Source organism: Leptodactylus fuscus, chromosome 5 (genome assembly GCF_031893055.1).
Source record: "Leptodactylus fuscus isolate aLepFus1 chromosome 5, aLepFus1.hap2, whole genome shotgun sequence".
Lineage (NCBI taxonomy): Eukaryota > Metazoa > Chordata > Amphibia > Anura > Leptodactylidae > Leptodactylus > Leptodactylus fuscus.
In genome coordinates this window covers 10,163,332-10,188,962 of record NC_134269.1, presented here as the reverse complement: position 1 = coordinate 10,188,962, position 25,631 = coordinate 10,163,332, and the positions used below count along the sequence as shown (strand labels likewise).

At 42.3% G+C, this 25,631-nt stretch overlaps 1 protein-coding gene across 1 annotated transcript; it reads right to left on the bottom strand.

Moving 5' to 3' along the window:
* Positions 1–801: 801 nt before the first annotated feature.
* On the bottom strand, positions 802–22,767 carry TNFSF13 (TNF superfamily member 13). Its single transcript, XM_075272419.1, has 6 exons — positions 22,572–22,767; positions 7,758–7,836; positions 6,265–6,312; positions 3,389–3,507; positions 3,134–3,281; positions 802–1,186 (listed from the first exon to the last, which is right to left on the bottom strand). The coding sequence occupies exons 1-6, from the start codon at positions 22,752–22,754 to the stop codon at positions 1,077–1,079; spliced, it is 687 nt and encodes a 228-aa protein (XP_075128520.1). The 5' UTR covers positions 22,755–22,767; the 3' UTR covers positions 802–1,076.
* Between the last annotated feature and the right edge of the window lie 2,864 nt (positions 22,768–25,631).

Here is a 25,631-nt window from a genome sequence, read left to right as displayed (position 1 = left end):
TTATCTCCACCCATTGTCCTCACTAGTTAGAGGTATTTGCATACAATGTGCTAACACACTAGACCCGAATCAGCCAACTACACACTGATGTATATAACAGGTTAGAGAATACATTCCACATGAAATATATATTACACATTGCCTATAGTATAGACTCTAACCATCCCGTGACACATATTTTATTTTTTTGTTGTTATTATAATAAAATAATACATAGAATAATAGAAATACAGTAATATATAATGCACACAGTCGTAACATGAGATCAAGGACCAAATTCTGATTTATAGTGGAAATACACCCTACTATCTGTATCAGCCTATAGGAGGAGGGGCAGACTCATAGCTCCCTTCTGTATCACCCTATAGGAGGAGGGGCAGACTCATAGCTCCCTTCTGTATCACCCTATAGGAGAAGGGGCAGACTCATAGCTCCCTTCTGTATCACCCTATAGGAGGAGGAGCAGACTCATAGCTCCCTTCTGTATCACCCTATAGGAGGAGGGGCAGACTCATAGCTCTCTTCTGTATCACCCTATAGGAGGAGGAGCAGACTCATAGCTCCCTTCTGTATCACCCTATAGGAGGAGGAGCAGACTCATAGCTCCCTTCTGTATCACCCTATAGGAGGAGGAGCAGACTCATAGCTCCCTTCTGTATCACCCTATAGGAGGAGGGGCAGACTCATAGCTCCCTTCTGTATCACCCTATAGGAGGAGGGGCAGACTCATAGCTCCCTTCTGTATCACCCTATAGGAGGAGGGGCAGACTCATAGCTCCCTTCTGTCTGTATCACCCTATAGGAGGAGGGGCAGACTCATAGCTCCCTTCTGTCTGTATCACCCTATAGGAGTAGGAGCAGACTCATAGCTACCTTCTGTATATATCACCCTGTATGGGGAGGAGCATGCTGGTTACTCTCTTTTGTTTGGGTAACTCTGTAGGGGGATGGGAAGACTTATTATTTGCTTTTCCTTTTTCTGCCCTATAATTACAGAGTCCATATCTGGATTTTTGGTGCTATAAATATACTCTTTGGGATAAGGCTGGCCGTCCTGTGGCAGTTTCGAGGGACGGCTACAGTTTGACAATTCCAAGAAATGTGGCTTGCTGTTTGACATCCAGACTGGCATTACTACGCGGTATTACCAGGGTGATAATTTGTCCTTTGTTCAGTCGGAAAACACCTAGGAGAAAGTGAAATACACATCTCAGATATATGGTATACGCTTACAGTGTTCCCTATAGTGCTCCATACACTATTGTGCTTGTCTACTGCCACTAAAGTGAAATGACCAACGTGTACGTTACTAAAAAACGAAGATCAGCGGTGCCTGGCCGAGGGTTTCTCTCTTATAATACTTTATTGATGTAAGAACTGGGCAATAAGGAAGCAGGAAAGAAGTACTGACGTCTTTGAACTTTGCTGTTAAATAGATTTGGATGTCATGAAAACAAATAAATGGATCGATGGCAGATTACGTCCAACCTTCTCGAAGCGGATTGAAACTGGCTGTTCGTGTAAGTTAAAAGTTGGCTAATTATGACAGGATTGGCCGATGATCTGTGGTGGCCTCCCATATGGTGAAATATGGTGAAATCCAACTACATAGTCCTTATCTCACTCAGCATCTGCCGGCAAGGGAATGCCGGGAGACCTCGATACACATCTGTTGTTTGGTTACCATTGAAGTCGGAGGATTCAACCAATATACATCTTACGTGTATGGCCAGTTTAAGATTTTGTCTTACCTCTGGCATATTAGGAAAAGGGTTGTGGAGTCAGTAGATCAAACCAACCCAACTCCAACTATTTGAGACTGACAATGTGGTCAAGTAGTAAAGCTCCTCTAATTCACAAAAAAAGGTAATAATTGATTTCCTATTAAAATAAATATCTTGCAAACTATACAATACTGATAATTGTATAATAAAATTATTATATTATGAAGCCAGCGTTTGTAACTTTTTTTCTAACTCCACCCAATTCTGACTCCGACTCCATGAGTTTAATTTGTTAACAAACATAGTAGAAAGAGTTCAAAGAGAAAGGTATGGACACATCGCGGATGGGAAGAACATGCCAACGAGAAGCCTGAAGAACCAAACAACAAGTGAAAGGACCATTTACGTGGACTGATGATCGGCTAAGTTAATTCTTGGTTTAGCCTGGCAGTAGAGATGCTGTTGGGTTGCTGGGTCACTCGCCCTGTCTGGATAGTGCTGCTTTGGTGCCTGTTGTCATATGGTGTCACTCCCTGTAGAGTAGAGACCCCCCCCCCCCTATGCAGAGGTCGTTGTGAAGTGGCTAGTAAGCTTATATACCTTGATCAAACTATACACAGTCCAGTCATATTAATGTGACCACTGCCTACTTTTGACGTCAACGTTAAATAACAAATTGCAGAAGGCATGTGTCATCAGCCATCTGGGTGCAGTCATCATTGTGGAAGGCACGATGGATCAACACAAGTATGCATCTATCTTTGCGGACCATGGTCACCCCTACATGCAAAATGTTTTTCCTCAGGATGATGGCATCTACCAGCAGGACAAAGCAACGTGTCATAAAACTCGCAGTGTACGTGCATGGTTGGAGGAGCACCAGGATGAGTTTACCGCACTCCCTTGGCCAGCAAATTCCCTGGATTTGAACCCAATTGACAATCTGTGGGACCACCTCGATGGGGTTGTTCGCGCCATGGATGCTCAACCGCGTAACCTAGCGCAGCTGGCCACAGCACTGGAGTCGGCATGGCTCAACATCCCAGTGACATCATCACAACATCCCCTCTCTTCCTGTACGTCTCACAGCGGTCCGCTCTGCAAAAAGTTGGGAATTCTGGATTTTGACAGGTGGTCACATTAATGTGAGTGGACTGTGTAGATACACTCTAGTCTTATATCATCTTTTTAATAGAGATGAGCGAGTACTGTTCGGATCAGCCGATCCGAACAGCACGCTCCATAGAAATGAATGGATGCACCTGGTACTTCCGCTTTGACGGCGGCCGGCCGCTTAACCCCCCGCGTGTCGGCTACGTCCATTCATTTCTATGCGAGCGTGCTGTTCGGATCGGCTGATCCGAGCAGTACTCGCTCATCTCTACTTTTTAATACCACAAGAGTCTTACCCGACGTGTAGCAAGTGTTAAATGCCAGAGATTTGTCCCTCGGCATGCTCTGAACGCAGCTGAGAAGAATATCACTGTCTTCTGATGGTCCATCCGTCTTTCGTAATATTATATGACCCATGGTGTACGTATTATCTGTGTAAAAGACCTAGGACAGAAATAGGAGAGGCAACAATTTTGCTAGGGGGTGAGAAGATGAGATGGGATTGCAGCAAGACACGAGAGTGATAGACATGATCATAGGTAGTATCATACCTGACTATAAATTGAGTATATCCCAGAATGCTTCACTTGAATACTTTTACCTCCAGCCTGCAGAGATTTTCCCTCTTGTAGAGATACTTTCCAAGAGATTTCTGTACGGTCTTGGGACACTAAAGACAACAAAGATGGTGGAGATTAAGGAAGTTTTGGAAGAAATTGATTAGTGAAAATCTACGTGTTAAAAAGGTATTTTAATAATTTTAAGTCTGACCAATCGGACCATGATGATCATGAGAGGTCCCTTTCTAGCATGTGAATGGACTGGCACATTGAACAATTCCGGTTAGAATATAAGGGACTGCAGTTCATAACCGAGCACTGTATTTAGTTATCACCATCGGTGCCATAGAAGTGAAAGGAGCAGCCATATATTCACAACCAGCTGTTTTATTCATACAGAGGAATACTGACCTGACCCTTAATGATATACACAGTCCAGTCATATTAATGTGACCACCGCCTACTTTTTACGTCAACGTTAAATAACCAATCGCAGAAGGCACGTGTCATCAGCCATCTGGGTGCACTCAACATTGTGGAAGGTACGATGGATCAACACAAGTATGCATCTATCCTTGCGGACCATGTTCACCCCTACATGCGAATTGTTTTTCCTCAGGATGATGGCATCTACCAGCAGGACAATGTGACATGTCATAAAGCTCGCAGTGTACGTGTGTGGTTGGAGGAGCACCAGGATGGGTTTACTGTACTCCCTCTTGGCCAGCAAATTCCCCAGACTTGAACCCAATCGAGAATCTGTGGGACCACCTTGATCGGGTTGTTCGCGCCATGGATGCTCAACTGCGTAACCTAGCGCAGCTGGCCACGGCACTGGAGTCGGCATGGCTCAACATCCCAGTGACCATCATCACAACATCCCCTCTCTTCCTGCACGTCTCACAGTGGTCCTCTCTGCCAAAGGTGGTTATTCTGGATCTTGACAGGTGGTCACATTAATGTGACTGGACTGTGTAATACTACCATCCTACTGCAATACCCTATTTAAAAAATTTTTTTAGTCTCAAACTGATGGCTCTCTGGAAGTTGGAAAATACCTTCAAGTTGTAGTTTGGCTGAAGAATGATCAGTTTAAGAACGTATCTATTGTGGATGCACCAGATACCAGACCAAGAGTAGCATTAACGCTTGGTTCACACTAGTTTTCAGGTTCCTGTTCTTCTGGTCTGCTTGTGGACCTGAAAGTGGAAACCCAATCCGCTTAAAATGACTATAATAGGGTCTGCTGAACTTCTGCCTGGTTTGAGGATGAAATTCCCAAAGAGAGACTGTGAACCTAGCCTAACTAGTAATAACTCCTTGGTGTGTCTCGAAGGGAGAGTGCAGTTAACTCTTCTGAGCCAAAATTAACCCTTTTGTGCACGGGATGGCAGAAAAGAAAACAAGTAGATACTCGACCAAGACAACATCCTACTTGAAGTATCAACTAGCAAAATGAAGGTGCATCTTTTTAAGGGCAATCTAGAAGAAGATATCACTCAATGGAGTAGACAGTTTTGCATGTGAGAGTTGAAGAAGAAAGATAAGGAGCGTGGTAACCTAGAATACCGATGGAGACTAGAACATTCTGGAGAAGAGACTTTTCTGAAGGACTCTGAAATTTCCAACCTTCGTTATAATAGCTATGTTGTTCTTCACTTTGGCTAATAGAAAGGGTCTCGATTATAGGACTCCTTTCTAGGGCATCCATAAGCCTTATTATAGGATATCTGGCTGAATATCTCAATCAGTGGACATGATAGTTGTGTCACGTTCGTGTCCGAGTCCAGACCCAGATTCCGGACTGCAGATTGCACCGCTAAGGAAACAGGGGAAGGAGACTATCCCTGACACTACGGTGGCTAGCTAGGCCCTGCCTACGGGTGGTGGTCAGCTGCCCCCAAGCTAACCTTGGCCCCAACAACTCCTGGCTCTCTAGCACGAAGACCTAGCCGACAGATAGGGCAAGAGCTGCAAGAGAGCTAGGGACTGGGGATTCTAAGGTGGTGACCCCTACAGAAATCAAGGTGCAGCTGCAGACAAACAGGATGGGATGTGCTGGACAACGGACACGCATCACAACACAATACAAAACAAGAGAATGAGGAGAGGGGCAGTGGAGAGGTGAGGAAAGGGTAAACAGGACTGGGGCAAAATAAACTGTAATCCACCTCAAACAACCAGATAGTGCCAAGCAAACAGAAGTGAAGCACAGGGCAGAGTAGAAGTGTGGAGGGACAAACCAAACTCACACACAAACAACACTCAAACTCCTTCCTAGACAGTTGCAGCACAAGCAAAACACTCCTCCTCCCAGGGCCACGAACTTTAGGTTGGGACCACAAAAAAACAGCAATTAGTGGAGCCAGCCCTCTTCCTTAGAAAGGCCCCAGAATCCTCCCATAGGTTGATGGCAATAATTAACACCTGAGGTTCGATTCCTGAAACCTCAAGTATGCTCAGAGGACTGACACCAAATCCCAAAACCGATGGTCCAGTGGCAAAGAAACCACCAGCAGAACACAGGAGCCCGGATCAAATCCCCAACCGAAACACACACCAACATATACAAATAATAATGTCATGACAAGTTGTTGAAGAAGAAAGATAAAGATGATGACCAGCCCCAAGACAGATGGAGACAATCATGGAGCTATTCCATTAAGAAGCCACAAGACCCCAATGTAAGACAATTATGGGGGAGAGGCTTTTCTGTTGAACCTTCGAATAACCAGCCTGCACAATAACATCTACGTCCTGATTGTAGGATTCCCATCTATGATGTTCATAGATTTCTACATTAAACCAACAACAGTAGAAGACATCTAGTAGTGGCAAATATGGAAAACTTCATAGTAAGTTCTCACCATTGGAGTAGACTGACTCGGGTACCAAATGAAGCAGAGACCGATTTCCTGAAAAAAAAAAAAAAAAAAAGCACATATAGTATGGTGTGACAACGCAAAATCCCTGGCAGGTGCCAGGATTGGTAAGTGACCCTGCGGGCCCCGCAAACATCATTATTATACTCAGTGATCTTTTCAGACCCCCAAATATAATGATCGGAGGCCCGGGAGAGGTAAGCGAACATAACAAACAGTGTTACTTACCTCTCCATGCTCCGCGAAGGCTTCGGGGCCTACTTGTGTGACGTCTCAGACATCACATGACCAGGGCCTGTGTCATTATGCGTCATGACGCAGGCCCCCGGTCACATGATGTCCCTGATCTCATTGAAGATAGCCGACAGCAAGGAGCGCAGGGATAGGTAAGCAACAGTGTTTATATTTGTATCCCCCTCTCGGTCTCCGATTATTATACTCTGGGGTCTGAAAAGAAATACTTAATGACATTAAGATATCCACAGCGTGTTTTCCAGTGTTATCTGTTCTTATAATAGAAAACAGAAATCCTTATGCAGATGTGAACACAGCCTTAAAGAGGCTGTGCTGTTATGGGCACTAATCCCCTATATTTGTCTCATTCACCAGTACTCCGTTCTAGAAGCGACTGGAGCACCAGTAATGCACCAATAATATGCAAGTATACTGGTGCTCCATTCACAAGTAAGCTTTAGGGGGACCTGATCACCGGAGGACACAGTGATAGGACACTTATCCCCTGCCCTGTGGATAGTGGATAAGAGTCTATAACTGAACAATCCCTTTAAAGAGTTATTCCCATCTCTGCAAATTGCTACCGAGATTGGAGTTACCGCTGCTATGTCCCAGACCCTTGAGGGTCCATTCACATGGAGTAAAATGGCGCAGATTCTGGCGTGACTCTGTGCAGAACTCACGTGAAATCCACGTATTTGCTTTATTGTGGATGGCAGCAACCTGAGAATTATCCAAACTCTTATTTTTGGAGTGGTAACAGTGCATAACAAGCCTTTTGTCAACAGCTATCTTACGTCAATGGCCCGTCTTAAGTCTGAACGATGTTTACCTATCATGACTATTGTTCCTTGTAAGATTTAGGTTGACTGCAAACACTTTTCACCTGGACAGGGTACTTTAGGCTATAGTAAACACTGCTCCATCTGTGATGTGACATTTGAGCTCTTTGCTGAGTGAGCCATCAAGTTGTTGGTAGCGTTCTCCATGAGATCTTTGTATTCGCTGGCACCATCACACGGAAACATTTAACGAATTAATGTGTTAGCGGCAGATTTATTGTCTTTATAACAATACTCCTTACTTATTTATAGATGACAATTTCATTTTGTAAGCGATTGTTGCACATTCTTTTCCGTGTGCCAAGGGGAAGAATAAAATGTGAGAAAATGTTTCCTCATAAACATTGGAATCATGAGGGAGAGCATAGGCAGAAAGTGAAAACATCCTCCCTGCCATCTCACCATTGTGTCTCCGTTTTCTGGACCCCTGGACTTCTCTCTTCTGCCGATTACAGAGCTGTGTTTCACAGAACTTTCTCACCTGTAATGTAAGGACAACAGTAAATCATTTTTGACATGGCTATCCTGGTCTGGCGTCCAAAAGGAGTTTAGGCTGACAACTAGCAAAATCATTCTTCTAGATAAAAGTTGTGAGAGCTTAGTGGAATTAGCCAGAAATCTTACATTTATTCAGACCTTCCTACTCTCCCTCTATGGCAGATGTTGGAGTAAAGAGCAGTTGGGCATGTTGAATTTCAGCATGGCCGATCCTTTGTTAAAGGGTCAAACTTCTAGGCCTCGGGCAGAGTCAACTGTTCATGTCCACAGGCCACAAGAAAATGGCTGCTTACTTAATGTGTAAGCGGCCATTTTCTTGTGACCGCGAGCATGCTCAGTCGGCTCTGCCCGAGGCCTAGAAGTTAGACTCCCAGCCCCGGAAGAAGACGTGTGAAGAGGCCGTTCCTGAAGAAGATGGAGGCGGCTCTGGAGAGTTCTCTCGCAGCATTGGGACGCCCCCAGTGCTGTTTGAGCACTGGGGCCCGCCCCTAGTGCTGCGAGAGAACTCATTTGCATACCGATGAAAACCGGGATTTCTACCGAACAGCGGAGTGGAGAAGACATCTAAAGGTAGGAGAGGAATAGCCTTTATTAAGGCTACTCCTACATGTGATAAACAAAAAAAATTATTTTAATGGTAGAATCCCTTTAAGTCAATACCAAAGGAGCATACCTATTAGATGGTTGTGAGCTGAACACTAGACATCTTGCCCAGTCCTCCATAGGCTACATTCACATGGCCATGAGTAAGTACTTTTTTCAAGACCAAATGTACACCTGAGGGAGATCTGTTATCATGGATCACTCATAGACAGGAGTCTATTGAGGTATCCGTGAAATTGGTCCGAGAAATGTCATGTTCTATTTTTTCTCGGATCATTCACACAGACTGCTAATTCAACTGTCAATGGATCCATTAAAGTCTATAGGTCCACATTAGTCAATAAACTAATGTCTATGCTGGCCACTAAACTCTGCTTCAATGTGGCATGTTGGGATCCAAGATGATGGTGGATGTCAACATGTGGAATATTTCTTTGTTATGGAGACAAGCCAATGCCAGAGGAGTCTATCAGCGGCTTATTTCTCTCCCTCCACTGAAATTAATATGCATGCTTGGGCATTTTGAAAGCTCCAAAATGGTTCTTACCGCTCCTGTAGATGTAGGATGGCTGAGTAATTCACAAGGATCTAACCTTTATGGGCGTTGACGTGTAAGTGCCAAATACTCATAAAAGACAGTTTTTTTTGTTTATTTTGGTTGTTGCTTGGTTGAGTTGCTCTAACTACATTAGTCCAGTTTTGTTTGCATATACAGTGTTGGCCAAAAGTATTGGTACCCCTGCAATTCTGTCAGATAATACTCGTGTTCTTCCAGAAAATGATTTGCAAGCACAAACTCTTTGGTATTAATATCTTCATTTATTGCAATGAAAAAACACAAAAGAGAATGAAAAAAAGTGAAATCATTGATCATTTTATACAAAATGCCAAAAATGGGCCGGACAAAAGTATTGGTACCCTCAGCCTAATACAGTCCTATGAAAAAGTTTGGGCACCCCTATTAATTTTAATCATTTTTAGTTCTAAATATTTTGGTGTTTGCAGCAGCCATTTCAGTTTGATATATCTAATAACTGATGGACACAGTAATATTTCAGGATTGAAATGAGGTTTATTGTACTAACAGAAAATGTGCAATATGCATTAAACCAAAATTTGACTGGTGCAAAAGTATGGGCACCTCAACAGTAAAGTGACATTAATATTTAGTAGATCCTCCTTTTGCAAAGATAACAGCCTCTAGTTGCTTCCTGTAGCTTTTAATCAGTTCCTGGATCCTGGATGAAGGTATTTTGGACCTTTCCTCTTTACAAAACAATTCAAGTTCAGTTAAGTTTGATGGTGGCCGAGCATGGACAGCCCGCTCTTAAATGATCTGATAACAAAGATTGTTCAACATAGTTGTTCAGGGGAAGGAGACAAAAAGTTGTCTCAGAGATTTAACCTGTCAGTTTCCACTGTGAGGAACATAGTAAGGAAATGGAAGACCACAGGGACAGTTCTTGTTAAGCCCAGAAGTGGCAGCCCAAGAAAAATATCAGAAAGGCAGAGAAGAAGAATGGTGAGAACAGTCAAGGACAATCCACAGACCACCTCCAAAGAGCTGCAGCATCATCTTGCTGCAGATGGTGTCACTGTGCATCGGTCAACAATACAGTGCACTTTGCACAAGGAGAAGCTGTATGGGAGAGTGATGAGAAAGAAGCCATTTCTGCATGCACGCCACAAACAGAGCCCCCTTAGGTATGCAAAAGCACATATGGACAAGCCAGCTTCATTTTGGAAGAAGGTCCTGTGGACTGTTGAAACAAAGATTGAGTTGTTTGGTCATACAAAAAGGTGTTATGCATGGCGTCCAAAAAAACAGCATTCCAAGAAAAACACTTGCTACCCACTGTAAGATTTGGTGGAGGTTCCATCATGCTTTGGGGCTGTGTGGCCAATGCCGGCACCGGGAATCTTGTTAAAGTTGAGGGTCGCATGGATTCCACTCAGTATCAGCAGATTCTTGAGAATAATATTCAAGAATCAGTGACGAAGTTGAAGTTTCGCCGGGGATGGATATTTCAGCAAGACAATGATCCAAAACACCGCTCCAAATCAACTCAGGCATTCATGCAGAGGAACAATTACAATGTTCTGGAATGGCCATGTAACGATGCTAGTTATCAGATTTGGAGTCCAATTGGTGGGGCAAATGGTACAGTACTTAAATAGTAATAAATGAAGGATAAGTACCTCAGAAGTAGAAGAAACCGTGGTCAGACGTTAGCAGGGTTCGCTACACGGTAGGAGCAGATCAATCGTAGTCAGGCGTTAGCAAGGTTCGGTACACAGGAGGAGCAGATCAATCGTAGTCAGGCGTTAGCAAGGTTCGGTACACAGGAGGAGCAGATCAATCGTAGTCAGGCGTTAGCAAAGTTCGGTACACAAGAGCAGCAAGGCAGTGGTGAGGTTCAGGGCAACAGGAAGCAGACAGCCAGAATAATCAGGCACAGGATGGAGTGAGCTGTGAGTTCATATAGGACGGGCTAAACTGTGATTGGCCACAGAACAGGTGATCTTAATAACCCAATTACTCCAACAGAAGAGACCAGACAAGGTAAAGCACAGAACAAAACAGGTTTCCAAATAGTGCAATGGTTAAGGCCACAGAACATAGTCAGGAAGTCATGGGTTCAAGACCCAGTGAGTTCAGTTCGTGACATTACTCCCCCTTCTCCAGGAGTTTCCTCTGGACGGTACTTGGCTTGGCTTTTCTGGATAGCGCTGATGAAATTCTCTTACCAGTTGTGGAGCATGGATGTTGTTTACAGGTTCCCATGAATTGTCTTCAGGACCATACCCTTGCCACTTTATCAAGTACTGTAACTGATTTCAATGAATACGAGAATCCAAAATAGCCTCTACTAGATATTCCTCTTCTCCCTCAACAATAACTGGGTCAGGTGGAGGCAAGTTACGTCCCGGGAATGGATTTTCCACAAAAGGCTTGAGAAGAGAGGAATGAAAAACAGGGTGAATCCGCATAGATTCTGGGAGTTTTAAACGAAATGCTACAGGATTAATTTGAGCCACAATCTCAAAAGGTCCAATAAATTTCTGACCTAGCTTGGCTGAAGGTACCTTGAGCTTCAAATTTCTTGTAGAGAGCCATACCTTATCTCCTATACCAAAGGAAGGAAAAGACTTGCCATGTCTATCAGCAGTCTTCTTATAGCGATCTTGGGCTTCATGCAGAGCGTTTGTCAATTTTTCTTGAACTTGCTTCAAAGTAGACAGTCTGTCGGAGACAGCAGGAACTGAAGAAGAAATTGGAAGGTTGGGAATGAATGTAGGATGGAAACCCATATTGGCAAAAAATTGACTCTGAGATGTAGAAGAATGCTGGGAGTTGTTATAAGCAAATTCCGCTGTAGGAAGGAAATTAACCCAGTCATCCTGGAGATAACTTGTGTAACACCGCAAATACTGTTCAAGGGTTTGGTTAGTGCGCTCAGTTTGCCCATTAGATTGTGGATGAAAGGCAGAAGATAAGTTTACTTCAATCCCTAGAGTGGCACAAAAACTCTTCCAGAACTTTGAGGTAAATTGTACCCCACGGTCAGAAACTACATTGTCGGGTATGCCATGTAGGCGGAAAACTTCTCGGATGACTAATTCTGCAGTCTCTTCAGCAGAGGGTACCCCCTTTGTTGGTATAAAATGAGCCATTTTGGTCAGACGGTCTACCACTACCAGAATTGTACGCATATCTCTTGAAGATGGTAGTTCAACAATAAAATCCATGGAAACAGAACCCCAAGGACGAGATGGAATAGGAAGGGGTTGAAGTAATCCCACTGGTGAGGATCGAGGGGTCTTATTCCTAGCACAGGTTTGACAGGAAGAAACATACTTCTTTACATCCACTTGATATTTGGGCCACCAAAATGAACGAGACAAAAGTTCTTTGGTCTTTTCGACTCCCATGTGACCTGCGGGTTTAGAGTCGTGAACAAGGCGCAGAATTTCCAATCGAGTAGTCTCAGGAACATATACACACTGATCAAGAGTCCAAACCCCATCTCTAAACACCAAATCAATATCTGTGGGGGGATGATTAAGGAAGGAATCTCCATTATAACCTTCTTTGATCTTCTGAAGTATATCCTTGGAAATTATTGCCCCTACAAAATTCTTAGCAGGTAAGATGGTGGTTTCGGATGTGTCATCTTGTGTTATGTCAGAACACATCCGGGATAGGGCGTCTGCTTTTCCATTGCGGGATCCCGGTCTGTAGGAAATAATGAAATTAAATCTTGAAAAAAATAAAGACCATCTAGCCTGTCTACCAGAAAGTCTCTTGGCTGATCTAATAAATTCTAGATTTCGGTGATCTGTAAGAACCTGAACCACATGAGATGCTCCTTCAAGAAGATCTTTGGTCTTTTCGACTCCCATGTGACCTGCGGGTTTAGAGTCGTGAACAAGGCGCAGAATTTCCAATCGAGTAGTCTCAGGAACATATACACACTGATCAAGAGTCCAAACCCCATCTCTAAACACCAAATCAATATCTGTGGGGGGGATAATTAAGGAAGGAATCTCCATTATAACCTTCTTTGATCTTCTGAAGTATATCCTTGGAAATTATTGCCCCTACAAAATTCTTAGCAGGTAAGATGGTGGTTTCGGATGTGTCATCTTGTGTTATGTCAGAACACATCCGGGATAGGGCGTCTGCTTTTCCATTGCGGGATCCCGGTCTGTAGGAAATAATGAAATTAAATCTTGAAAAAAATAAAGACCATCTAGCCTGTCTACCAGAAAGTCTCTTGGCTGATCTAATAAATTCTAGATTTCAGTGATCTGTAAGAACCTGAACCACATGAGATGCTCCTTCAAGAAGATGCCTCCATTCTGTGAATGCTTTCTTAATTGCAAGTAATTCTTTATTCCCAATGTCATAGTTTCTTTCTGGAGGAGACATCAGGCAAGAAAAAAAAGCACAAGGATGAAGCAACTGTTTGTCTCCAACTCTTTGGGACAACACTGCTCCTACTGCTGAATCTGAAGCATCCACTTCAACTATAAATGGGAGGTCTGGATTAGGATGAACTAAGATAGGAGCAGAAGTAAAAAGTGTCTTTAATTGGTTAAATGCTTCGTCGGCACTTGAAGACCATTTAAAAGGAATCCCTTTCTGGGTTAATTTTGTTATCGGACTAATAACTTTTGAGAAATTCCTAATAAATTTGGGGTAGAAGTTTGCAAAGCCGACAAATCTTTGGATCTCCTTGACATTCTTGGGAGAAGGCCAGTCTAAAATAGCTTGGATCTTACTAGGGTCCATGCGCAATCCTTCTGTAGAAATGATGTACCCCAAAAACTGAATTTCTGTCTTTTCAAATTCACATTTTTCCAGTTTAATATATAGTTGGTTCTCTCTTAGACGGCTCAAAACCATGGTAACCTGCTTACGATGTTCTTCAAGGTTCTCAGAGTATATTAATATGTCATCCAAATACGCCACCACAAATTGATCCAGCAGATCTCGGAAGACATCATTAATAAAATGTTGAAAAGTTGCTGGGGCATTGCAAAGTCCAAAAGGCATAACAAGGGATTCAAAATGGCCGTAGCGTGTTCGGAATGCTGTCTTCCACTCGTCCCCAGGTCGTATACGGACAAGATTGTATGCCCCTCGTAGATCCAATTTAGTAAAGATCTTTGCTGACCATAATCTCTCGAGTAACTCTGGAATAAGCGGAAGAGGATAACGATTTTTAACGGTTATTTGATTTAGTTCTCTGTAGTCAATACAAGGACGTAATGTGCCATCTTTCTTTGGTACAAAGAATATAGGTGCACCTGCCGGAGAAGTGGAATGCCGTATAAATCCTTTGGCCAGATTTTCTTTGATGTACTCATCCAGGACCTTCAGCTCCATCTCTGCAAGTGGATAGATGCGTCCATAAGGTATGGATGCGCCTGGTAAAAGTTCAATAGGACAATCATACGTGCGGTGAGGGGGTAGCTGGTCGGCATTCCTTTTGTCACAAACATCTTTAAATTCCTTATAAGGTTCAGGTAATTCGACAGCGATAGTGCTGGATCTTTCAGTAGCTCCCACCTGTGAAAGAATAGGCTGCTTCAGTTGACAATTTTGTTGACAATATTCAGAAGTGAAAGTTACATTTCCTGACTTCCAGTCTACTGAAGGATTGTGGATGCTAAGCCATGGTATGCTCAAAATTACTGGAAATTTTGGTGAAGAGATTAACTGAAAACAAATCCTCTCCTGATGACCGGGATCAATCAATACTTCCAGTTCAGTAGTTTCATGAGTAACCGGACCAGAATTTAAAGGTGTCCCATCAACAGTTACTAATTCAACTGGTGAAGATCTTGCACTGTGCTCAATATGATTATCAAATGCAAACTTAATGTCCATAAAATTTCCAGCTGCACCGGAATCCAACATTGCTGTAGTGGACAACTTGTAGGAACCATATGAAAGCTGAACTGGTAAGGTAAAATGAGGTCGGTTAGAGGTCATATTGTCAGGACAAGATGTGGTGGAAAACAGAGGCTGTGTCACCAGACTAAGAGAAGCACAGTGGGGACAAGATTCCAAATTTGGTCGAATCTCAGTTGCCGCAACTGCCCGTTGAGGTTTCTTAGGGCAGTCAAGAACATAATGTCCAGGTTGTCCACAATAAAGGCATAATTTTTCAGCAAGGCGGCGACGTTTTTCAGCAGTTGAAATTGGTCCCCATATGGCATCTACTTGCATAGGTTCTGGGGCCGAACCTGTTTGAGAAGGTGTCTGCATCTTTGGGAGAAACCGTCCCTCAGGTAAATGAGAGAAGGTGCCTGCATCATAATAGCCTCGTCTTTCTCGCTTCCTTTCCAGGAGTCTTTGGTCAATACGGACGCATAACCGTATATACTCCTCAAAGTCAGCTGGAAGATCTACTTTAACAAGTTCATCTTTAACAGATTCAGAAAGTCCTCCATAGAACCGCCATTTTAGTGCGGAGGTGTTCCAGGAAACATCAGAAGCCCAGCGCCGAAACTCTGCAGCATATTCCGCAACAGAGCGTCTTCCCTGGCGAAGATCCCGCAGAACCCCCTCAGCAGTGGCGCAACGATTGGGGTCATCAAATACTAAGTCCATTGCTGCAAGAAAGTCCTTCAGATTGTCCAAAATCTCATCATCCTGTTCTAAATAAGGTGATGCCCATGCTTGTGCATCGTCTATTAGCAGGGCAATGATGAACACAACTTTGGACCTATCAGTAGGGAACTGTGAGGAATGCGTAGAAAAAAATCATCCGGCAATGATTAAGGAATCCTCGGTACAAGTGTCTCTTTCCACCAAATTTTTCTGGTAGTGGAATCCGGTAAACTTGAGAAGTGGCACTGACAGCAGCAGAATTTGCACGCAATTCATTTACTTGTTGTTGTAATTCAGTGACTTGACTTTTCATTTCATTTAATTGTCCTTGAAGGCCATACACAAGGTTATGCAATTCCGAGATCTGGAAGGCATGCTGTGACAAAGCAGACTCCGCCCCTCCGGCCTCCATGTTGGGCCTGATTATTATGTAACGATGCTAGTTATCAGATTTGGAGTCCAATTGGTGGGGCAAATGGTACAGTACTTAAATAGTAATAAATGAAGGATAAGTACCTCAGAAGTAGAAGAAACCGTGGTCAGACGTTAGCAGGGTTCGGTACACGGTAGGAGCAGATCAATCGTAGTCAGGCGTTAGCAAGGTTCGGTACACAGGAGGAGCAGATCAATCGTAGTCAGGCGTTAGCAAGGTTCGGTACACGGTAGGAGCAGATCAATCGTAGTCAGGCGTTAGCAAGGTTCGGTACACAGGAGGAGCAGATCAATCGTAGTCAGGCGTTAGCAAAGTTCGGTACACAAGAGCAGCAAGGCAGTGGTGAGGTTCAGGGCAACAGGAAGCAGACAGCCAGAATAATCAGGCACAGGATGGAGTGAGCTGTGAGTTCATATAGGACGGGCTAAACTGTGATTGGCCACAGAACAGGTGATCTTAATAACCCAATTACTCCAACAGAAGAGACCAGACAAGGTAAAGCACAGAACAAAACAGGTTTCCAAATAGTGCAATGGTTAAGGCCGCAGAACATAGTCAGGAAGTCATGGGTTCAAGACCCAGTGAGTTCAGTTCGTGACAGGCCATCCCAGTCCCCAGACCTGAATATCATTGAACATCTGTGGGATGATTGGAAGCGAGCTGTCCATGCTCGGCGACCATCAAACTTAACTGAACTTGAGTTGTTTTGTAAAGAGGAATGGTCCAAAATCCCTTCATCCAGGATCCAGGAACTGATTAACAGCTACAGGAAGCGACTAGAGGCTGTTATCTTTGCAAAAGGAGGATCTACTAAATATTAATGTCACTTTTCTGTTGAGGTGCCCATACTTTTGCACCGGTCAAATTTAGGTTTAATGCATATTACACATTTTCTGTTAGTACAATAAACCTCATTTCAATCCTGAAATATTACTGTGTCCTTCAGTTATTAGATATATCAAACTGAAATGGCTGCTGCAAACACCAAAATATTTAGAACTAAAAATGATTAAGATCAATAGGGGTGCCCAAACTTTTTCATAGGACTGTACTTGGTAGCACAACCTTTAGACACAATAACTGTGCACAACCGGTTCCGGTAACCAGCAATGAGTTTCTTACAAGGCTCTGCTGGAATTTTAGACCATTCTTCTTTGGCAAACTGCTCCAGATCCCTGAGATGTGAAGGGGGCCTTCTCCAAACTGCCACCAAGAGATCTCTCCCCCACAGGTGTTCTATGGGATTCAGGTCTGGACTCATTGCTGCCACTTTACAAGTCTCCAGGGCTTTCTCTCACCACCATTTTCTAGTGCTTTTTGAAGTGTGTTTAGGGTCATTGTCCTGCTGGAAGACCCATGACCTCTGAGGGAGACCCAGCTTTCTCACACTGGGCCCTACATCATGCTGCAAAATTTGTTGGTAGTCTTCAGACTTCATAATGCCATGCACACGGTCAAGCAGTCCAGTGCCAGAGGCAGCAAAGCAACCCCAAAACATCAGGGAACCTCCACCATGTTTGACTGTAGGGACCGTGTTCTTTTCTTTGAAGGCCTCTTTTTTTTTCTCTTTTTTTTTTTTCTTCCTGTAAACTCTATGTTGAGGCCTTTTCCTACTTTTGTCTCTTCTGACCAGAGAGCATTCTTCAAAAACGTTTTTGGCTTTCTCAGATAAGTTTTGGCAAACTCCAGCCTGGCTTTTTTTTAATGTCTCTGGGTAAGAAGTGGGGTCTTCCTGGTGTCCTACCATACAGTCCCTTTTCATTCAGACGCTAACGGATAGTACGGGGTGACTCTGTTGCACCCTCAGACTGCAGGGCAGCTTGAACTTGTTTGGATGTTAGTTGAGGTTCTTTATCCACCATCCGCACAATCTTGCGTTGAAATCTCTTGTCAATTTTTCTTTTCCGTCCACATCTAGGGAGGTTAGCCACAGTGCCATGGGCTTTAAACTTCTTGATGACACTGCGCACGATAGACACAGGAACATTCAGGTCTTTGGAGATGGACTTGTAGCCTTGAGATTGCTCATGCTTCCTTACAATTTTGCTTCTCAAGTCCTCAGACAGTTCTTTGGTCTTCTTTCTTTTCTCCATGCTCAATGTGGTCACACAAGGACACAGGACAGAGGTTGAGTCAACTTTAATCCATTTCAACTGGCTGCAAGTGTGATTTAGTTATTGCCACCACCTGTTAGGTGCTTCAGGTAAATAACAGGTGCTGTTAATTACACAAATTAGAGAAGCATCACATGATTTTTCAAACAGTGCCAATACTTTTGTCCACCCCCTTTTTTATATTTGGCTTTTTGACAATTCTTTTTGTGGTTTTCCATTGAAGACAAATTAAATGAAGATAATAATACCAAAGAATTTGTGCTTGCAATCATTTTCTGGAAGAAAATGAGTATTATCTGACAGAATGGCAGGGGTGCCAATTCTTTTGGCCAACACTGTATTTAGTTGAAATGTGTGTGGTTAGGACAACTTGTAAGTGCTTGTTCACATCTGCGCCCGGTCTGCATTCTGCAGGTTTCCGTTTCCTGCACAAAACAGAGGCAGGAGACGGAAACCTGCAGGACTCTTTCATACCTATTCATTTGAATGGGTTTGAAAGATGTTCGGCCGTGAGCGGCGGTGAGCGTTTTATGCTCTCCGCCGCGAAACCGTTTTTTTTAAATTGGACATAGAGTCGGACATGCAGTACTCTGTGTCCGGTTTTTAAAAAACGGTTTTGCGGCGGAGAGCATAAAACGCTCACCACCGCTCACGGCCGGACTGATCTGACAGGTTTCCGTCTTCTGCATGCAGAAGACGGAAACCACAGAACGGACTGCCGAATGCTAGTGTGAACCTAGCGTAACCAATCACAGGAGAGCTTGTAGGAGAGCGGTGTCTTTAACCAGTGACTTGTTACTAGTGACTATGATAGACGGGACCTGTGCCATTATATCTACTTTCCAAATATTCCTACTGGAAAACTGAACAGCTTTGGATGACATTTTGGTAAAAAATTTTTACCAAAATTTGTTTATTCGATTTTTATGTTATTTTGATGGCTTATCTAGAGGATAGATCTTCAGTATAAAAATTGCTAAAACGCCTTTACGACGTTGTCCTGCTTGTCATGAGTTTACGAAACACTTCATAAGGGTGATGTCTGAACGTTTGTACATGTTTAGAAAAATTGTACAATTGCTTCGACTGGTCGAAAGCTGATGTCTCTACGACACGCCCATGTTTCTTGCTGCCCCCATCTTTGATTCATTTGATTTCAGGCGATATTATAGTCTTCCTAGTCATTATTTTAACCTAACCCTATGGTTGTCCATATTCATTATACTGTGGGTTACTGGAGGGATAGAGACTCTCAGATTTTTCTTATTCCCACCCACACACGTACTGTACTTTGCATTCTTTTGTGACCCAACTTTCTATTCACCATGTGCTTGTTGCGTGCTTGAGCATTGCACATAGGAGCCCTCTACAGTTTATTCCTTTGGATGCCATGGCTCCTTTCTTCACCCGTCATCATTCCATAATTGCTGAAACATATGAAACTTTTTAGTGGCTCTTCGACTTTGACAGAGTGTGGGTTACCATGATTACTACAGGGTATGTTGTTTTGGGGCATGTCTCGTCATGGATTAGGTTTTATCAGAATATACTGTATATACTCGAGTATAAGACAACTTTTTCAGCACAGTTTTTATGCTGAAAAAGCCCCCTCGGCTTATACTCAAGTCAGAGTCCGCGGAGCACATGCAAGGACCTGCATAAATTAAACAAAGAGGAGGTCCTTTAGTGCACATGGCCAAACTATTTATCTGCAATGGTGAATCCCCCCCCCCCCCAGGCTTATAGTCGAGTCAATAAGTTTTCCCAGTTCTTTGTGGTAAAATTAGCGGCCTTAGCTTATATTCGGGTCGGCTTATACTCGAGTATATACGGTAATTATTTTTGCAAATAATACTCATTTATCATCCTCACATCAAGGACTCGGTAGAGGTAGAGGATTCTCCAAATTTACCCCAAATTTACTCCAGACCTCATAATACAGACCTCATTATTTAGACCTCAGTCCAGAACCCACAATGCAGACCTTAATATTTAGACCTCAGACCATACACCATATTAGAGGCCCTTAATATTTAGATCTCTGACCAGACCCCATAATACAAACCTTATTATTTGGACCTCAGCCAGGACCCTAAACCAAACCATATGGTATTTACTCGCCTTACTTGCTCCCAACTATTCTTTCGCAGGTCAGGCTCCACTTCTATTCCAGACACTGGTGCACAGGACATCCTGATGCCGGCCAGCATCAAGAAGTTATGTGCAATGTCGTCTAGAGCCAGAAAAGAAGCCTGACCTGCAGTGGAGAAGTGCGAGGAGAAGGCAGTAGTATTGAATGCTACCTATTGCTGAATCATGCCTGGAACAAATATTTGGGAATTCCTTTGAGAAATAAGGTCCCGGCAATTTTTAGACTGTTGAAACTATGCCCTTGACTAGATTGCAAGGTGACTTTGGGCTATCATGGCAGCCGATCGGGTGTAATCTTTATTATACTAAGAATCTGCAGCTTCACATCCCTTAGTGCAGGGGTAGGCGATCTTCAGCACTCTAGCTAATGTAAAACTACAACTCCCAGCATGCATATTTGCTATACTGCTCTTGGAACTCTCATGGACGTGAATGGAACATGTTGGGAGTTGTAGTTTCGCAGCAGCTGGAGTGAAGACGGTTGCTGACCTCCGTGGGACTACAAAAATGTGCAATAAAGTTTAATAAAAGGCAAAACAATTGTAAAATAATAAAATTAAGTTACATTTTTTTGTAGTTCTCTAAAATTGTAAACATTGTGCCACGAACTATCAAGTAGCTTTGTCCACAGAAAAATCAAAAAGTTTCTACTCTCGAAATGGACCACCACCTTAACAAAAATAGAGGTCTGAAATGCTCATTGTGGAAAAACCTCAGTGCCAAAATAGGTTTCCACCTTAAAGGGGATGTCTATTTTAGAAAACTCACTTTTATATACACTATTAGGGAATTTTGAGTTGTTAGATGGGGATCTCTAGACCAGACGTTGATTACAAAGATCTTGTCTATTACTGGAGGACCTGCCTTCAACACCGGTCTCCATATGTCCTGTATTGATGGAATATATTCCTGATGTATTAGGAGTCGTTCGGACCCTTCGCGGGGCCAGGTCCCTGCATTGAAGTCTACACTCGTATAGGTTGTTTTTATTTCCATATTAATTTAATATAATATGTAAAAATTAAATCTTAATAAAGAAACATGATTTGTCTATTGTATTACACAATACGTTTCTGTTCAAGCCCGTGCACACGATGTAACGCGGCGCTCATTCTGACACGTAAACCCATGTCAGAGTCAGCGCTTCAAAACAGAATCCCATTGACTTCAATGGGTTCCGTCTTTCGCGCACTACACATTGAAATCAATGGGAGGCTTTTTAACCCATTGATTTCAATGTTTTATGTGCGTTAAATGGAACCCAATGAAGTAAATGGGATTCTGTTTTGAAGCGCCTCACTCTGACACGAGTTTACGTGTCAGAATGAGCGCCGCGTTACATCGTGTGCACGGGCCCTTATATTATTATTATTATTACAACTTATATATTTTTGGTTTCTCTTTAAATACTATTAAGATTATCTTTCATGAGGCCACATATTGATATTTTTAAGAATCTGTATTCAATTTTTGCATATTTTTATTAAGATTCTCAGCTCATGAGTAAGATCAGATTTTTTTTTGTATTTTTTACATTTTAAGGTTTTTTTTAGTACTGCATATAGCGATTTGTATTTTTTATTTACACATTTTTTCTTATCAGTTTTTATTACCTTACATCAGATATATATTTATATATATATATATATATATATATATATATATATAGCCAGTATTTTCTATTACAATACATTGTTATACTTGTGTTTTTGTTTTTTTTGTGATTTCTGTTTTTATCAAATTAGATTGATCCCCTATATCATGTTATACTTATATCTTGTATTTATTTTAATACATTACTATTCATATTTTTATTATTCTAGTTTTCTTTGCGATAGTTTTTGCAGTTTTTTTAGGTTATAGATTAATTTAGTACTATTGCTCAGTTTTTTTTAACGTACTGTAAAATCTCCATATCATCCTTATAATTGTTGGCTGTTCCCATTTCTGCCATTGTATTGTTTTACTGATTCATCCTCGTAAAATTCCTGTGAAGTGCTCGATGTTTATAAAAACATAAATGAAAAAATTCTCTTATTTCACTCTTTAATGAGCCCATTAAATGGACAGAAGTTAATATTTGCTCAAGATGACCTATAAAACATAAAGAGATTACGTTACAGCCAAGTTCTCTGGTAATATTAGATAAATGGGTGTTCGTACCATGGCAAGAACTTGGCTTTACGCAGCACTGTGGATTGGCAGTATAAAAAAAAATTGGCAAGAACGGTGACGAAAAATGGTTAACCCTCTAAGCAAGACATCAGGAAATCCTGCAAAAAAAAGGCACTTACCTCGACCCTGGACTGCTCCTTACTCTTCTGAAATATAGAAAGTTCTTTCTGCAGGTTCCCCAGATGAATAGACTGGTAGATCAAAGCCATTAGGCAAAGGAGGACCCCCAACCAGGACCCTGTCCCACTCCACAAGCCCCGTGCCAGGCCTGGAACCACGTTGACAGTCACTGCATGAGACATGACGTTCTTTACAACCAAGTGGACAGTCCAGGACAAGGAGGAGGTTATATAGAAAGCCGTGACCCGAAGATTGAGATTATTGCTTTATAATCCACCAAAAAAATCTTGTAAAATTGTTGAAGAATTTTCCAATAGGAATGTGGCACGAAAGGATTGTGCCAGAGACGATGAAAGAAGAGAAACAAAACTGAGGCAAGAAAGAAAAAAAGGGAAAGTCAGAAGTTGAGCAATGAAACTGAAAGTGTCTGGTAAGAAAAGAGAAGAATTGAAATGATAGAGTGCAAAGAGACAGGTCGTGGAAAGAGACAGCCTGAGAACAAGGAGGAGAGTCAGGTAATAAACAGCTAGAACCACGAGATGCTCAAGAAAGCAGTAGTCACTATGGATAAGCAGAAGGCATTTCGTAAGCTTCCGCCCCCTACCCCTTCCACAGGAGTTGCTGATAATCCCTCATTAAAGTGATAAGGTCGGAACAGTCGTCCTCTCTCGACAATTAATCCATTAAAGTCAAGGGAGATGATGAGTTAAATGACTCACCAGGAAAATCCTAATATGCAAAGTAGGTATTTTTTTCTTTTTCCCAAGAAAGGCCAAGCTGTGTCCAAGACATACCTCCCTGCCAAAAAAAACGGTCACAAGACTTAAGTAACACAGGGTATAAGCTTAACAGGCGCAACAAGTAGACATCCCTTCCATTGGATTGCCAGCTCTGAGGACGAGAACCTTGCATCACAACTATGAATGAGGCTGTGAGTATTTCTTACATTGTCGTTCAGTGTTTAGATATTTTTATAAGGGGTTTTCTGAGAGTATCTTTTTTGTTTTGTTTTTTTTATACTCCTTCAAGGCACTGATAACACTCTTGGTAATGTTTATCTACCGCCATATATTCAATGTGTTATCTGTCCTGTCTCATGCTACACATCAAAATAACGCCACATCTATGAGTTGACTCCATTGCTGCATCTCCTCTGCGCATGCGTGTAAAATAGAGATCGCGCATGCGTAGTCCAAAGTACTGTGTATACCAGTTTATGTGGACTTTATAGAAACTGGGCACATAGAACTATGTCAATTTATGTGTACAGTACTTTGAGCAGTACTTTATCGGCTCTGACATACCCGCAAACCAGAACTTTAAGAAAAAGTGAAGTGGCGCCCCGCGGATGGAACAAGGGATAAGACTAAGATAAAAAATGTATTTCTGGTTCTATAACCATTCTAATTTTATTTTGTAACATTTTATTTTAAAGAAAAATAGCCCCAAATTTTTGAAATTCGAAATTATTTTTGTATTGGCATTGCAGTGTCTTTCCCGATTTTTTTTTTCTTTACTTTATTCCTCTTCATCCACTACCTAAGTTCTTACTACTTCATAAAAGTTTCATAGGAATGCCAAGTATCTATCCAAATTTTCTTGGCCACTAACGTTATGGTTACAATTAAAGATGAGTGAATTTTTTTTTCTTTGACTTCTTTTAAAATTGGTTTGCACGCATTGCCGATTTTTAGGTTAGATCTTTCCAATGTCCTTGCCAGTTTGTTGGTGAATTTATTGGGGTTTTCCAGAACTTATTAATTGATGATCATCAATTGATGATCAGTGAGGATCATATACCCAGGATCCCTGCAGATCAGCTGTTTGAAGAGTGTCGCTTCCACTTCACAGGCCAAGTCATGCCACATTCATCAGTCACATGGCTTACTCGGAGCTCAGTCCCCAAATAGGCTAAGCTGTGAAACCAAGCACAGCCACTATACAAATAAATGGTGGTGTGTGTAGTAAATAGTCAAGAGGCCGAAGAACTCACCCAAATGCTGTGGCCTCATCAAACATCTGATCTGTGGGCGTCCCAGGTGTTGGATCCCCACCAACCTTCAGTTGACAACCATAGGTCATCAATTATTACACTTGTAATCGGCTTCACATTAAGTCCCCCAGAGGAGAAGTGTTGTACGATGGGGAGTCTCGAACGATGGAATTCTCATTCATAATGTTCATATATCATAACATATGTAAGGGTTATCCAACTGAGAATGTGTAGACCAGTGGTTCTTAACCAGGGTTCGATTGAACCCTAGGCTATGTACGGTTCATTTTGTGTACCAGTAAAAAACATATACCTATGTCTTGAATTTGGAGAAAAAAAACATATTTGATTTATCACTAAAGAAGGATTCAGTGAATGTGCATATGAAACTGGTGGGTTCGGTACCTCAAACAAGGTTAAGAACCACTGGTGTAGACCATAGAAGCTGGCTTAGAATTTGGGATCTCCAACGTATGAGGGATAATTAAGAGCTTTTCCTGTACATGAGAATATCCACCATGTAATACCTTTCTCTGCGTTATTGTGTCACGACTTTCCTGAGACTAGGATCTAAAGCGATGCATGAATGTGATGGACTTTAAGATTGACAATGCTTGGTTTCATCTCACACAACATTGGACAGTGCACCACTTACGCTAGGTTTACACCTACATCGTTGATTCCATTCTACTGTTCCAGAAGAACGAAAAACTGTTCCATTTTAAGATGGATACAAAAGGAGCCCCAGGGACCCCATTAACTATGATGGGGGTACATCTTGTTTTTCGTGTGAATTGCTTACCTGGTTTATCATTAACATTTTTCTGTATCCAGACCGTAGTCCACAAGATTATATACAAATCAATGTGTTGTCTTGGACCGCAGCTGTACCTCGAAAGATCAAGTAGTAGAACATATTTATCAAGTCCAAACCTTACAGTTGCAGACCAGGTTTGAGGTATTAGTTAATTCGTGGAGATTCTGGAGAAAAACCTGCTGCCGTCCAGATGGGAACTGCAATTTGTCAGGCAACGTATGGAGAGCTACCCGCATTAACTAGGCTGTA